The sequence below is a fragment of the Mustela nivalis genome, assembly GCF_964662115.1.
Source record: "Mustela nivalis genome assembly, chromosome: 15".
Lineage (NCBI taxonomy): Eukaryota > Metazoa > Chordata > Mammalia > Carnivora > Mustelidae > Mustela > Mustela nivalis.
The window spans coordinates 4,861,481-4,877,083 of NC_139034.1; the positions used below are offsets into that span (position 1 = coordinate 4,861,481).

Genomic DNA, 15,603 nt, shown 5'->3' on the forward strand with positions numbered 1-15,603 from the left:
AAAATAATAAAGCCTTAAGAGTAAAGATTTTACATCAGTGGCTATTAACTCTTTGGGGCACACATACTGCTCTGAAAATCAGATTATCTTGGTATGAATGGGGTACTTTAAAAACTATATGTACCCACAACTTTGCATATTATCTCCAAATTCATAAATTCTCTGAAGTCTTGGACTTTGGGTTAAGAACATCAAATCTAAATAACTGTAAGTAGAAATAATTATTATAATTCAGACTTTTCATTGTTGAATATAAAAAAGGATTATTTTATATTAGCCATCATTTACTGAAAATTTATTATTATATACCAAGATCTACACTAAATGCATACATCTCATTTAATTAAATATTTCTACTAACCCAAAGATGCAGATATTATCTTCATTTCAAAATAAGGAAACAAAGGAGCCTCAGTCAGTTAGGCATCTGACTCTTGATTTTGGCTCAGATCATGATCTCAGGGTTGTGAGATTAAGCCCATAGTGGGTTCCATGCCAGGCATGGAGACTGCTTAAGATTCTCTCTCTTGTGGGTGCCTGGTTGGTTCAGATGGTTAAGTATCTGCCTTTGGCTCAGGTCATGATCCCGGAGTCTTGGGATCGAGTATCACATTGGGTTCCCTGCTCAGTGGGGAGACTGCTTCTCCCTCTGCCTCTCTCTCTTTCATGTATAAATAAATAAAATCTTAAAAAAAAAAAAAAATTCTCTCTCTCGCTCTCCCTTTGCCCTCTACCACTTACACTCTCTCAAAAAAAGCCCCCCCAAAAACCAACAAAATAAGGAAACAAGAACTTAGAAAGTTAGTGACTCTCCCTACACTAGTAATGGAAAAGCTAGGGTCTGGCTTGAAATTCATGTTTTTGTTATGTACACCAATGTATTAGTCATGCAAAAAAGAATAGTATTAAGTGCATGAAAAAAATAAAAGTTAGTCGAATACCCTCCTCCTCAAATCTTGTACAAATGTAGTCACGTTCCTTAGCTACAACTTGCACGTAAAGGTAAAACTCCTCTTATTTCCCCGTGGAGTTCAGCAGCATAGTGGGTTCTAGAACCAGAGCAACTAGATTTAAATCCATTTTTCCACATATGACTTCGAACAAGTTATAACCTCTCTGTGTCTCAGTTTCCTGAACTGTAAAATGAAGACAGTAGCATTTACTTCACAGGGTTGTTATGAAGTTTAAATGGGTATGTGTGGAACACCTAGGTGGCTTAGTGGGTTAAGTTTCTGCCTTTGGCTCAGGTCATGATCCCAGGGTCCAGGGATCAAATCCCACATCAGGCTCCCTGCTGCCTTTCCCTCTGCCTGCTTGTGCTCTTTCTCTGACAAATAAATAAATGAGTATGTGTAAAACATTCAGAACAGAATAATTATTAGCTATTATATTATCCCATATTTGAACAAAACTCATGAGATACATAGTATATAACTTAAAACAATTTCCTATACTTAAGTGACTACAGTGGCCACTCATAAATTCATTCCTATTGTAAGACTGTCTCCCTAAGAAAAGGGAAGTGCTGCAGCAGTCACCTATGTCCACCTAGGCAGTGGGAGAGTGGAAATACCACATCTTTGGAACCAGATTAACCTAAGTTCAAATTTTGGCTGAGTATTGGTCTTAACTTGACAGGATTCTTCTCCCTTGTGTCTTTTACTCCTCTCCATTCTAAGTTAGCACATTCTTGTTTTTTTAAAAATGACTCTGTGATGACACACAATATTCAAATTCAGACGAGAATTTCTAAACGATGGTTTGCTAAGAATAACAAGTGACATTTTTAATGATGAGGTTCAATTGGAAAAAAAATGCAGAGAAAACAGGCTCACAGTGAGCCTCTTAAAAAAAATCTGTATCAATAAATGTACGTGTGTGTATATCTGAAATACCACAGAAGATAAAGAACACAGGAAAATCTTGTTCTTGCAGATGTTATCTGTAGCAATCACAATATCCATTTAACTGTCAAATCATGCAGATGTATCTTGGAAGAATTAACCATATTTTAAAAATTCCTTGGAAAGGAAAGCTTAAGACTGATTTTTCTTACTCCTTGAAGCTGATGTGGTGTAGATAGGTAAATCCCTTGCTGCTCTTCTCAAAATTTCTTGTTGTCTTTCTTGGCTGAATTCCTTTTCATAACGTTCCTTTTCAGAATTAGACAAGTAGAACTATAAAAGGAGAAAACTATTAATTCTTTTCAATCTCATAAACTATCATGTTTAGAAAAACACAGTTTCATCCTGAACAGAAAAAATACTAAAACATTTTCTTCTATGAAGGCAAAACTTATTTTCAAATTAAAGAAGTGAAATTGAGTATATTTAAAAACTTCATACCTTTTTTTGATAGACTGAAAAATATTTGCCCTCCATATTAATGATGGGAAAAAATATGAACTAGAAAATTTTGCATCTTTGTATTTTACAGAAAAATTAAATACCCCCCCCAACCAAAAAGGGCTTAATACATATATTTTCTATTAGTAAAAATTTTGATGTTTGAAAATTAGTGTCGAGAAATTTTTAATTTTTGGAAGGATGTCCAAGAGTCACTTGGTTTGAGTAGGACATTAAACCATAGGCACAGGATCCAGCTATGTTCTACTCAAATATATCAATGAGCTTTTACTACTTTGTTTTAGCTTTTAAAAAGCTAACCAATAGGAGTACTTCCTGTAAAATTATAAAGTATTGTCAAGGCAAGCAGAGTCTCCTTTTCTCAAAGAGTAATTTCTTCATGGAGTTATTTCTTGTTTCCATTTCTTAAGTTTTTATTCCCATAGTGTGGCCAGCCTCCAGTTCATTTCTTAAATAGCATTTTCCTTATAAAGAACTTGTTTATAGTTGCTCCTCTTGTCGTCATCCTAGCATCTCAAGGGGCCTCAGTTTTATGTCTCTAATTTCATGTAAACAGAAGCTTTCAGTCTCTTTTAGTCTTTACTTCACAGAATTTCCTTTTAAACTAAAAATGGCTTGAGATTTTTCTTGATCATGTCCTACATTTTAACTGTACTGTTTCTCAATTTTTTTCAATTAAAAGCAAGGTTTTGCTTGAAAAGTCCTAAAGAGTCATGAATGGAGTTTTTATATTCAAGTATTTCGTCCTGCCTGCTAACTCCCTACCAAAGCTTTCCATACTCTTGATGCCTCATCATCAGTAATAACAGTATTAGTTTATCAGTGCAACCTATCCTATGCCAAACAAGGCAACAGTTTGGCATAGTAGAAAGAGCTCTGGACTGAGGAAACTGTCATACCAAGAGGCTCAGAGAATTTTCGAAGATTGCACAGAGAGCTGATATTGGCAGAGCTGATATTAAAATGCAAGTGTTTTGAGTTTTACTCTAGTATGCCTCCCTCCATATTGCTAATGTAAAATAACTGTTCTGGCTTTTTACAGACTGTTACTCTAACCTGACCAAACACCACAATTTAGGATGTAGAAGAGTCTATTTAGGTTACCTTGTCTGTTTCCCACAATCAAATCTTGATGGCATAAGAAACCCCCAAATTACTTCTAAGGCATGAGAAGTAACACAGGCAAACAGAACAGAAAGAGGTCAGAAAAGTTTCCCATAATCTTAAGTTGAGATCTTAGACATCACTTACATAACTTCCCAAGGAGGTAGGAACCTTCAGACAAAGTTTCTGAGATCCACTCTCTCGTGAATACTTCCAAGGACTGAAATACTTCCCTACTCAGCAAAATGGCCTATTCTCTTTTAAGAGAAGTGTAACTTTAACTTGTTTGAATTAGAAGTTCTTCCCTGACATGAAGTGTCCCTGAAGCATTCACAGTAGAGTATAAGAATCATTTGGTATGATGATAAGTACATATATGGATAGGAAATGTTTCAATCAAATTTTACAGTTTCCTTGTAAAATCTGAAAGATTTCACATAGGGCTGTCCTATTTCTAGCCTGTGGTAGTATCCCAGCCTCCATATCATTACTTTTCCTTAAGGACTAATGTTATAAATTATGAAAAACTTAAAATGATAATCTTAAGAGCCACCAGAATTTTAGATGAGGAATGGAACAAAATTTAAAATGGATTAGACTTAGGAAATTATTACTACACATCTAGTTTTCATTAAAAACTACAAAACAGAATTCAAACTATGAAATGCCATCATCTTAAATTCAGTGTTCAGATGGTTCAATTCAAATATATATTAGCTACCAATTAAGAACTTGGCACTGCTCTGGGTAATAGGAATCCATAGAAGAATCAATACAGTCCTGCCTTCAAAAGCACATTTCTTATAGTCCAGTAGGAATGCTAGCTATGTCAATAAAGAAATACAACTTACAAATAATAGTACAATGTGTTACCAGGTATGATAAAAGCTCCCTTATGAGGGTATAGGGACTATCAATGAAAGTCTCTTGGAGAAAGTGGTACCTACGCTGGGCTTTGAGAGGTAAACAGGAATCTTCCAGGAAAACAAGGAGGGAAAGAGAATCTTGGTAAAGGAAGTAGCATACAGAAAGCACAAAGATGTGAATATAATGGTATATTCAGTGCAAAACTTGACTATCAAGTTCCAGGAAGAAGCAGTGGAGATGAAGTTAGTTAAGATTTTAGTTCATGAAGGGTCTTGTGAGCATGACCTTTATCTTAGAGCTGACTGGCAAGCTCTGAAGGATTACCAGAGAAGTGATGGGGCCATAATTTCTTTTTGATAGTGATAGTGATAAGTGACAGTGATGGAAGATGCCTGCCAGCTCTTCACATACTGCTTCCCTCTCACCATTCACTCATTCACATATTAGCAATCTGCCTCTTACATACAAGGTTGGAATCTAGGCAATGGGGATACAGCAATAAACAACAAAGATGCTTCCTTCAAAAAGCTAATACTTTAGTGAAAGAGATACTTTGAAAAGTCTTGGTTTAATAATGCCACTTCCTCAGAGATGTCTTTGACCATACTACCAAAGTAGTTTTTTCCCCTAATAGTTTTTACTGTTATACTTTACTACATCATCATGTTCATTTATTCTAAAAGTACCTAAACTTTATCACAATTTATAATTACTTTGTTTGTTTACTTGTCTACCATCTGTCTCTCCTTTTAAAATGTTTAGGATCATTCTTTTTTGTTCTTTTTATTCACAGTCTATCAAACAGCAGATGCCACGTACTTGCTGGTAAAAGATGAAAAATATACCCATATTTATAACTTAACTTCCTTAAAAATGTAGAGTTTTTGCTATTCAGACTCAACCAGTTTCCCTGGGTCTGATTCCCAAGTGTTGCTCTAACCTCTCAGCTCACAGAGTCCTTTTATTACGGTTACTTTAGGAGCTACTTCACAGCTTTATAATTACTAAAAGGTGCTATCTCAGCACACTGGAAGGTTATTTAGAAAGAGAACCATAAAATCCTGCTCTTTCTTGTCAGTGCAGCTTAACTTAGCTGTCCCTTGATGATTTGATAATTAACTCATTCAATTAGTGAACAGCCACTATGTGCTAAATAGTGGGGAGAGGGATGTAGTGCAGGATACCATAAAAATGATCCCTGCCCACAAAAAACTGACAATAAGATGGTGCATACAAGTCAAGAGGCAATTAAGAAACTATATGGTAGGTTCTATGATGGGGAAGGCAAGAGCATGCCATAGCAGGGCCACTGGACACAGGCCTGGGTAATCAGCTGAACTTCTAGGAATAGAGGAGCATGAAGGATGAAGTGGATGTAAAGGCTTAAGCCCTCAGCTGAATGCTGAATGGATGCAATATGACAAACAACAACCAAAATAAATAAATAACATTTAAATGGCACTTCCTAAGTGCAATGTATTCTTCTGGGCACTTTACATATATTATTAAGTGTATATCATTATTATAAATATTATAACCACATATATTATTATTTTTTAACCATATATATTAACTTAGTCAATACTTCCAACAATCCTGTAAGGTATGTATTACTATCATCCTCATTCTACAGCAGAGAGCTGAGGTACAGACATCTAAGGCAAGTCTCCAAGGCCACATGGCTAGTAAGTACCAGAGGCAGGAGTTGAACTGGGCAGTCTTATGCCAGAGTCTGAGTTCTTCACCTCTATACTATACTGCTTCTCAGAAGTATTAACCAATTGTTTTTATTATACTTTTTAAAAGTTTATTTATTTAAGTAATCTCTACACCCAACATGGGGCTCAAATCCATGACCCCAAGATCAAGAATTGTATTCTCTTATGACTGAGCCACCAAGGCACCCCTCTTTTTCTATTTTTTATTTCCCATAACAAGAAGTATTTACTTCCATTCATGCTATGTTTTCAATAGCCATCACTAGTTGTAAGTAATTAAATAAAATTAGTTCCTTTTCAACTTGGAGCTTAAGACATAGATGGCAGTTTGAGGGGCGCCTGGGTGGCTCAGTCAGTTAGGCGACCAACTCTTGGCTTCAGCTCAGGTCATGATCTCATGGTCATAAGATTGAGCCCTGTACTGGGCTCAGCGTTTGGAGTCTGCTTCTCTCCCTCTGCCCTCTCCTGCTACCATGCATGTGCTCTCTCTCTAAACATAAATCAATCTTAAAAATAAAAAAAGATAGGGAAGGCAGTTTGTAACATAACTTTAAGAGTTGACTAATTATTACCAAATGTCTGATGAATATATTTTAAGAAACATAAAGTCGGATTGATAATTTCACTACCCCTTAAAACAAAAGCACCCAATAGAAAAAAAATGGGCAAAAGACTGTTTGGCATTTTCTACTTAATGCTGAATGTACACACAAAATATGATCCAGCATTCCAATCGGAGGTACCTACTATATACATATATATGTATATGTAGCTGTATATATAATTATATGTGTGCATATATATATATACATATGTATATGTATACACACATATAATTATACATATATATACACATTTATGTACAGATGTATATATGTAAGTATATACATAGGTATATGCAATAGAATGTTTATAGCAGCCCTCTTTGTAACAGCCTTACACTAGAAGCCACCCAAATGCCCCTGACCATCAACAGTAGACCAGTTAAATAAACTAATATTTACTACAACTGAATACCAAACAATAAAGAGAATGAGTGCTCCAGAAGTACATGCAACAACATGGATGAACATGCAAACAGAATGTTAATGAAAGAAGCTAGAGACACAAACACACAGAGTATATGATTCCATTTATGTAAAGGCAAAACCAGGCAAAACAAACTGATGCTATTAGGAGGCAGGAGAGTGGGTTTGTGTGGCTGAAAGGGAGCATGAGGAGGCTTATAAGATGCTGGTTATGTTCTGTTTCTTCAACTTGGTGGTGGTTGCTCAAGGGTGTTAGGTTTGCAAAAATCCATCAGGTGTACACTTACATATACTTCTCTGTATATATATTTCATAAAAAGTTAAATGGAAGTTGATATTATTTTAAACATATGGTCTATAATTTTTAACAAATTTTGATGAATTTTGTATGAGTAGAAATAATTATCATCATCTAATATTTGATTGCCAACCATGTGGCAGGTACTGTGTTAAAAGCTTTATGTGAATGAATATCACTTAATCCTCACAAACATATTACAGAAATAGGCACTATTGTTAGCTCCATTTTCCAATAAGAAAATGGAAGCTCAGAGACATTAAGTAATATGTTAGAGCAGAAAATTAAACTCAGATAATCCTACAACCAGAGGGCACATTCTTAGCCATCTAATTATACCAGATTTCATTAGTTATGTGAAGGCAAGAGACACATCCTGGTCTTAAAACTTACTCTACATAAATATTCACATTATTTTCCCAATGGAACCTCAAATTAGAAGAAACACTAGTCATATTAAAGTATAACAAACAATAGCCTCGACAATTTCTTTCCCACAATTAAAACTTTCTCTAGTTGCAGCATATTTCTTTAGGCCTGAGAAAATATGTTAAGGTGTCCAAATATACACTCTACTTTCCTAACTCAATTTTGTCCCTTAAGATTTTTTAGTCCAGTAAAAAAAGGATGTCTTTAAAACTAAATAGCATGGCAGAAAAATACCAGTACTAAGTAAAGTATGATCGGTCTTTTAGTGTGCTAAGTCAGTGGGTTGTATCTGAGACCAGGCTGATGACTCACATTCACAATGTGGAGTCACCAAGCAAGTTCATAAACAGAAACAGAACAAATGCATTATGTAGTAAAGTTTTAACAAAGGTAACACAGGGCAAATAATTCCATAATTAGCTACAGCATTTGGTAATTTACCAACATTAAATTTACCTCTTTGGAAGGGGAAGCGGGAGATGTGAAAATTGTCATCCAATAGGACCATACAAACATAACAAAGAACAGATGGAAAGCCACAAGGTAAACAACGGCCTTTCCTGGTAAATAAAAACAAATAACATTTCATTGAATCCTGGTGAAAACAGGAAAAAGCATAACATTAAAACATAATATTTAGGGTCAGGAGGCTTAATCCAATAAATACCTTAATTAAAACCTACCAAAGACATCAAATTTATAAACTCCTTTATCTGAATGACCTACCATTACAGATATGAAGAAACATTGAGTTCCTGTATTTAAGGGTTATCAGCCTGGTTTATAAGTAAAGACTATAATCTGGATTTGATATTATTGAACTGCTGAACATTCAAGTTGAAACACCTCCTTCACTCACTAAATTTCAAGCTCTTCCTACCAGTTTTTAAATGACTTAAAAATTATTTAAGACAGTGCTCACTTCAGCAGCATATATACTAAAACTGGAACGATACAGAGAAGATTAGCATGGCCCCTGCACAAGGATGACACGCAAATTCACGAGGCTTCCATACCTTTTCCAACACCAAAAAAAATTATTTGACAGATTCCATCACCATGAACATTAAATTCAAGGAATTACAAACTGAAAGTAATTAAGGATGTTCCCACCACTGTGAATAATGAGTAATCTAAAAAACTTAGTTCCTGGATTAACCAGAAACATTATGCTAGATTTCATCTCCTTTCAACATAGGCTAATGAAAAATTTTTAGCCATTTAAAATTTCTGCAATAACTGTTTCACAAGTGGATAAGTGTAAACATTTTAACATCTTTAACTCCAAATATTAACTCATTACTGATATAACTTAGAGCTTTTTGTTGTGTTCTATAGTTTTTTTTTTCTTTTGAAAGAAGCAGGACTGGTTTCTATAGGAAGAAAGATCTACCAGGTGCTTAAATTTTTTCTTTGGAATGAGGCACATACAAATCCACTGAAGAAAACAAAGCAGACACAAGCTTCGAAGTTTGAAATTCTACTCATTTTTTAAGCTCAGATCAAATATTACTTCTTGCGCATAACCCTTCTCCATTACTTTTAGAATTCATTACCTCTTTATACTATACTGCCCCTCAATATGCTCAGACTTCAAATAAAGCACTTAATTTGTTTTATTAAAGTTAGTTGCTTAATATTGATGACCTAATACACGCAAAACATTTAAAATAGTGCCTGGCACATAATTAATCCTTAATAAATACTGGCCATTTTAAAAAAGTAATCTCTACACCCAACTGGGGTTCAAACTCACAACGCTGAGATCAAGAATCACACGCTCTATTGACTGAGCCAGTCAGGCACCTCAATACTGACCACTATTATTATTAATATCCAAGAACCTTTCCTCTCAAAAATCTGGTTCTTTTTGCATGTTCCGTATTACCATGTTTCCCAAGTTTAAGGAATCATAAAAGTTTTCACTGGTCCACAGTGAAATGAGAGACACTAAGAACAAGGTAGTGAAGTTTTTATAAAGCTAAGATGTATTCAATTCAAAGTATTATCCTTCCTTTCATCTGAGGTTATTTCTCCTTTCACTTTTGGTTTTAAAAAATGTTCTTTTTAAATAAAATAATGATTAAAAAAAATCAACTTGTTGGACCCAGCCTTTTCTTTTACAATTACACTGGGGGTCATATGGTCTAAGAGAACAGAACTGCAAGTCCCACAGGAAGCCAGGGCCCAGTAACTCTTCACATTGCACAGCTAATCAACACAAAGCTCCTCAAATTCTAGTTCCTCTCTCATTATTTTCACTGCCAGTGTAACAGCTCATAAACTGTTGCTTAACTCGTTTGATCACTGCAAAGGCAACTGGTCTTCCTCCCTCCAGTCCATCTCAATGGCCAGTATAAATGAGTTGTTCATAGTTTTCTACTCCACCTTGGCTGTGATATTCCTGGGCAATAACTCCATGTGTATAACTCATGACTGATGAATACACTATAAAACACTGGGACTTCCTGGTACCATATTTGACCACAGCTAATCAAATCACTACTTCCACCTACCGAAGGCCTATTAGAAGGTATATAATGATGTCGACCTTATTTCTAACCCTCACTGTAGTCCTGTAAGGTATTCTTTTAGTTTACAAATGTGAAAACTGAGGTGCAGAGAATTTAATATCCTGCCCAATGTCACTTAGTAAATGATAAAATCAGGATTCAAACCCATATCTGCTTGATAAAAACCGAAGGTTCTTTTCATTATGTCATACCTAAAAGTATCTTTTCCTCCATTTTACTCATCATCTTAGTCGTCACATCTTATTTCAGAGCAAATATCTGATACCAAGACAAAATCCTTACCAAAACTTCCTTCTATCTTCAAATTTACTTTCTTTTCATGTCCACTAAAGCTGATTATCATCCTCACTGAAAATTTTGGCTTCTCAAAATCTGCATTCTCTACTGTCTCCATTCCCTCCAGGGTGAACCTCATGATCTACTTAATGGATTCAAAATCATTCCTTCATTTGATCTTCTTTTGGAAAAGTATACTGGAGCTCAGTCTCCTACTGTTATATGAACACTGAGGTCATTTACCGAGTTTGCAATACTATTTTCACCTAGTTCACTTCACTTTTTAAAATTTTTGCCTGGCCCCCATATTCAATCAAGTTTGTCAATCCTCATCTGTAGTCTATTGTAGAGCTTCAAGATAAATGGTAACCTTGAGGTACTTTAAACTTCTTAATCATTTAGTTATTTACAACTAAGGTCAGCATATTAAACAATATACTTAAAAAATATTTTTTAAGACAATTTAAAATATTTTTAGAGTGTTTCTGCTCTCCATAGGTCCAAAAACAAAATGGTTGTCTGCTTTAAAAAAATCTTAATCCTCAGTTAAAAAAAAACTGATAAATCTCTTAGCATCATGCCTGGAATGTAGTAAGTACCTAACCAATGGAAAATATCAAATTATAATGTAAAGAATAACAGGAAATACTGCTTTTACATGAATTTGAAATAATATTAATAAGAAAACTTCTGATCACATATATATGCTATAAACCACTGGTTAGAAATAATAGATAAAGGGGTGCCTGCCTGGCACAGTCAGCTGGGAGGATGACTCTTGGTTTCAGCATGGGTTGTTATCTCAGAGTCCTGGGATCAAGCCTGTGTCAGGTTCTGTGCTGAGCACGGAATCTACTTGAGGTTCTTCCTCTCCCTCTCCCTCTCCCACTCATGCATTCTCTCTCTCTCTCTAAAATAAGTGAATAAATCTTAAAAAAAGGAAGTAATAAAGTTGGTATAGCTAAAAGTGCAGCATAGATTACAAAATAAAAATACTATGAACAACAAAAAAAGAAGTGATAAAAGCTTAGTTAATGAAACAAATTAAATCAAAGCAAAAAAAAATCTGAATCTACAAATCAAAAAATCTGATTAAAAAATCACCTGTAAATGAATTTAAAAAAACAAACAAAAAAGCAAACAACTTCGTCAAAATACTCTTTGAAAGACATGGGGAAAACAGCTCTAAGAAATAATGAGAAAAGTTAGATGTTCCTTCATAAGTACTTCAGAAATTCTCTGCTTTCTGTATATGTATTTTCACATACAGAAAACAGTTTTGATTTAAAGGGAGAAAATCAATCCTACCAAGAATGAGTCTATATTTATTCCTCCTCAACCCTGGCTAGAATTGAGAAATCAGATTCAAAGGCAACTTGAGATTTACATACTTAATGCCTAATTATTTCCAATAAGAATAAATATTAATTAATGATTTCTAACCATTCAACTGTTTTAGAAATCCCCTGGATTTTCATATCTCAAGTCAAATTTCATTTTTGAAATTTAATCTCAACAGACTTAATACTTTCTTTTAGCTTGGTGAAATTCTGAGCAATGAATTTTTCCCTCTAGGCATTATCTCATTACCTAGTCCTTATAAAAAGTAGGATTCCCTTTCAAAATGAACTAGTAATACAGTTTACAAATTTACAGTCTGGTTATTTTGTTAAATATCTGTGAGTAGTAATGGACTCTTTTTAACAAATATATAAAGAAGAGAACCATTGATAAAATTTAGGCATCATGAAACAAAATCTGCTCCTCAATCCTAGCTAGAACTGGTATTAAAAACATTTGAATCACTACTATCAAGCATTCTGAAGAATATACAAGGCATACATATGTACATAAATATATTAGAGAAGTTTGGGTGCTAGATGCCTTACAAAATAACAGCTATTTTAATTGATATAAATAACACAAATGAAAATATATTGAATAGAAATAAATACAATACTAGACCTCTTTTTAATTAACTTTAAAAACATATTTTCTTTCTGAAAACACAAACACATATAGCCATCACTAAATAAAAAGCATGTGGATCACAATTAGGATATCATAAGTATTCTACTTAAATTGAGACTTAAAGTGTCTTACCATTTTCTCCATTTCCAGAGAGGGTAACTAGAATAGAAGAAAAATAGTGAATAAATAATATACTTTAGAACATTTTGTACGTACATTTTATTTCAGATTGACTACTCTTCTTAATATCACTTTCAGAAAAATAAAATTTAGTTATAAAATGTAAACACTAATGCAAATCCAGGACTGCACTTAAAAAATCCTAAAAACACTAAAATGCCAAACATAAAATTTTTATCAACACTGCAATCACATTAAAATTTTTTCAGACCCTTGTTAATTTTAAGTCTATCAATATGGTTATAGTTAGGTTTCCTTTAGCTCTTTCCTTATTGCCCTACAGAATGAATAGGACTTTCATCTATGGTGCTCATGTCATCAGTCTGTGATGTACCTCACCAAACTTTGTAAGATCTTACACTCAAGACAACTTGTGTTTTTCTATAGAAAAAAGTACAGAACTTATCCATGTAATTTTTAGAGTGTTTTTTATTCCTAGCCCAAGACCCTGGGAATTGCTATTTATCCTTTCTCTCCAGGTAGTCCTAACGGCCTCTAGATCCTATTAATTCTACCTATGCTCTTCAAATCTGTCATCTACTCTCAATTTGTCTCACTGCCTTATTTCAGGCTCTCCTCAAACGTAATAGCTTAAAGAGACTTTCTTTTTTTTTAAATTATTTTTATTAACATATAGTGTATTATTTACCCCAGGGGTATAGGTCTGTGAATCATCAGGCTTACACATTTCACAGCACTCACCATAGCACATACCCTCCCCAATGTCCATAACCCCACCACCCTCTCCCTACCCCTCCACCCCCAAGCAACCCTCAGTTTATTTTGTGAGATTAAGGGTCTTTAAAGAGACTTTCAACTATATAAGCTTAATACACCTCATTATAGCAAATCCGATGGCTAAATACACTTCAACACCTCCCAGTCACTTACAGAATAAAGTTCAAAATCTTCAGGGTAGCAACTATAGTCCCTCTATGATCTACAATCTGTCTACCTCTCCAATCTGTCATTTGCCTATACCTGTGGTTCAATTATCCTGAACAAATGGCAGTTTCCTTAATGCAACAAGCAGTTTTATGGGTGCTATGCCTCCCCTACTCATCCTCCAAGGCCCAGTTTAAATAGTCACCTCTGTAAAACTGTCCTGAGTCCCTCTTTAGGCAAAGTACTCATTTATATCGCCACTGTTCATTCTTCCATCTCTACTATGCCACCTCTTTTTTTTTTTTTTTTGGTGCAATTACTTGGTAATATGTCTGTCTCACCCTACAGGACTACAAAAGTGTGGAATCCTGTCTTAGAATAACAACAACTTAGGGATGCCTGGGTGGCTCAGTGGGTAAAGCCTCTGCCTTCAGCTCAGGTCATGATCTCAGGGTCCTGGGATCGAGCCCCACATCAGGCTCTCTGCTCAGTGGGGAGCCTGCTTCCCCTCTCTCTCTGCCTCCTTGTGATCTCTCTGTCAAATAAATAAATAAATAGATAGATAGATAGATAGATAGATATCTTTAAAAAATTTTTTTTAAAAAGAATAATAACTCTAATAGTTATTATTAGCTCTATTTGACAGATAAGTAAGCTAAGGCTCAAAATAATTAAATGACTTGCCTAAGGTCACAGAACTAGTACATGCAGTGTAGACAGATATCTGAGCTCAAATCTACCTGGACTTGTGTTCTTTCCTATAGTGTCTCTCACCTTATTCATTGTTTTAGTTCTAAAGCCTGGCATACAGTAGCAATGCTTCAGAAATGTTTGTTAATTCGATAACCGTTTTGGACTAAAATCTGTTGATAAAACAGAGGAGTACCCAGACGCTTCCTTAATAAAATAAAATTTATCTACTTCAATCCCCAAACCAGCAAAATTTAATGAGAAACACTCAGAAAGTAGTCCCACTAATGGTTAAGAAATAAAATAAGCAAGTTCATGATTTTTTTTTTTTTTAAAGCATTGTTTTAGAGAGGCATAGGACTTCTTCTCAATCTATCTCAGGTCAGCAGGCAGGTCCCCTCTGGCCTCACAAAGCATTTCCCATTTATGCTAATATACATTAAAAATATAATTTTCAATATTGCCATGCTGTAAAATGATTGGGAAACACTATACAAGGTACACAATTCTGAGAAATACATTAGTGGTATAAAAATGTAAAAGAAGCAAATATATCACTATTTGCAAATTATAAGACTATATGCCTTTATAGTCAAAGAAAACCACTGAAAAACTATTATAAATAAGAGGTGGTAGTGGTATACTGAAATCAATAGCTTTCCAGTAAACATGCAATCACTATATAGAAATTGTAACTGAAGTTTTATTTATATATATATATATTTTTTTTTCTTTCTAAAAGATTTTATTTATTTATTTGACAGACAGAGATCACAAGTAGGCAGAGAGGCAGGCAGAGAGAGAGAGAGAGAGAGAGAGAGAGAGAGAGGGGGAAGCAGGCTTCCTGCGGAGCAGGGAGCCTGATGCGGGGCTTGATCCCAGGACCCTGAGATCATGACCCGAGCCGAAGGCAGCAGCCCAAACCACTGAGCCACCCAGGCGCCCCTGAAGTTTTATTTATAAAGCCACCTAAAAAGATAAAATTCCAGAGACGGACTTAAGAATTGAGCAAGATCTACACAAGAGCTCTGCACAAGGCCTTCGCTGATACCACATGGGGAAGGATGCATTATCATTGCCTGGGGTGGGGCGGGTAATGGAAGTCTACCCACTGCCTAGGCCTTCACCTTCTCTGTCACCACCCCAGTAGGAAAGTGGGGAGATACAAGAGTAGTGCCTTGTTACAGCTGAGCAAGGGGCAAGTCTAAGCTCATACTCAGCCTCTGCTGGAGAAAGTGAGGACAGAGTGCCATTTTT

General features: G+C 35.0%; 1 protein-coding gene across 2 annotated transcripts in view; it reads right to left on the reverse strand.

Moving 5' to 3' along the window:
* ZDHHC20 (zDHHC palmitoyltransferase 20) overlaps nt 1-15,603 on the reverse strand; it is a 70,791-nt gene that overhangs the window by 33,088 nt on the left and 22,100 nt on the right. For both annotated transcript variants that reach the window (XM_082701684.1, XM_082701685.1), the window contains exons 2-4: nt 12,724-12,750; nt 8,267-8,370; nt 2,057-2,177 (exon numbers count right to left, since the gene is read on the reverse strand). In XM_082701684.1, the coding sequence (XP_082557810.1) occupies nt 2,057-2,177; nt 8,267-8,370; nt 12,724-12,750 (252 nt within the window). The remainder of the gene's footprint in view (nt 1-2,056; nt 2,178-8,266; nt 8,371-12,723; nt 12,751-15,603) is intronic.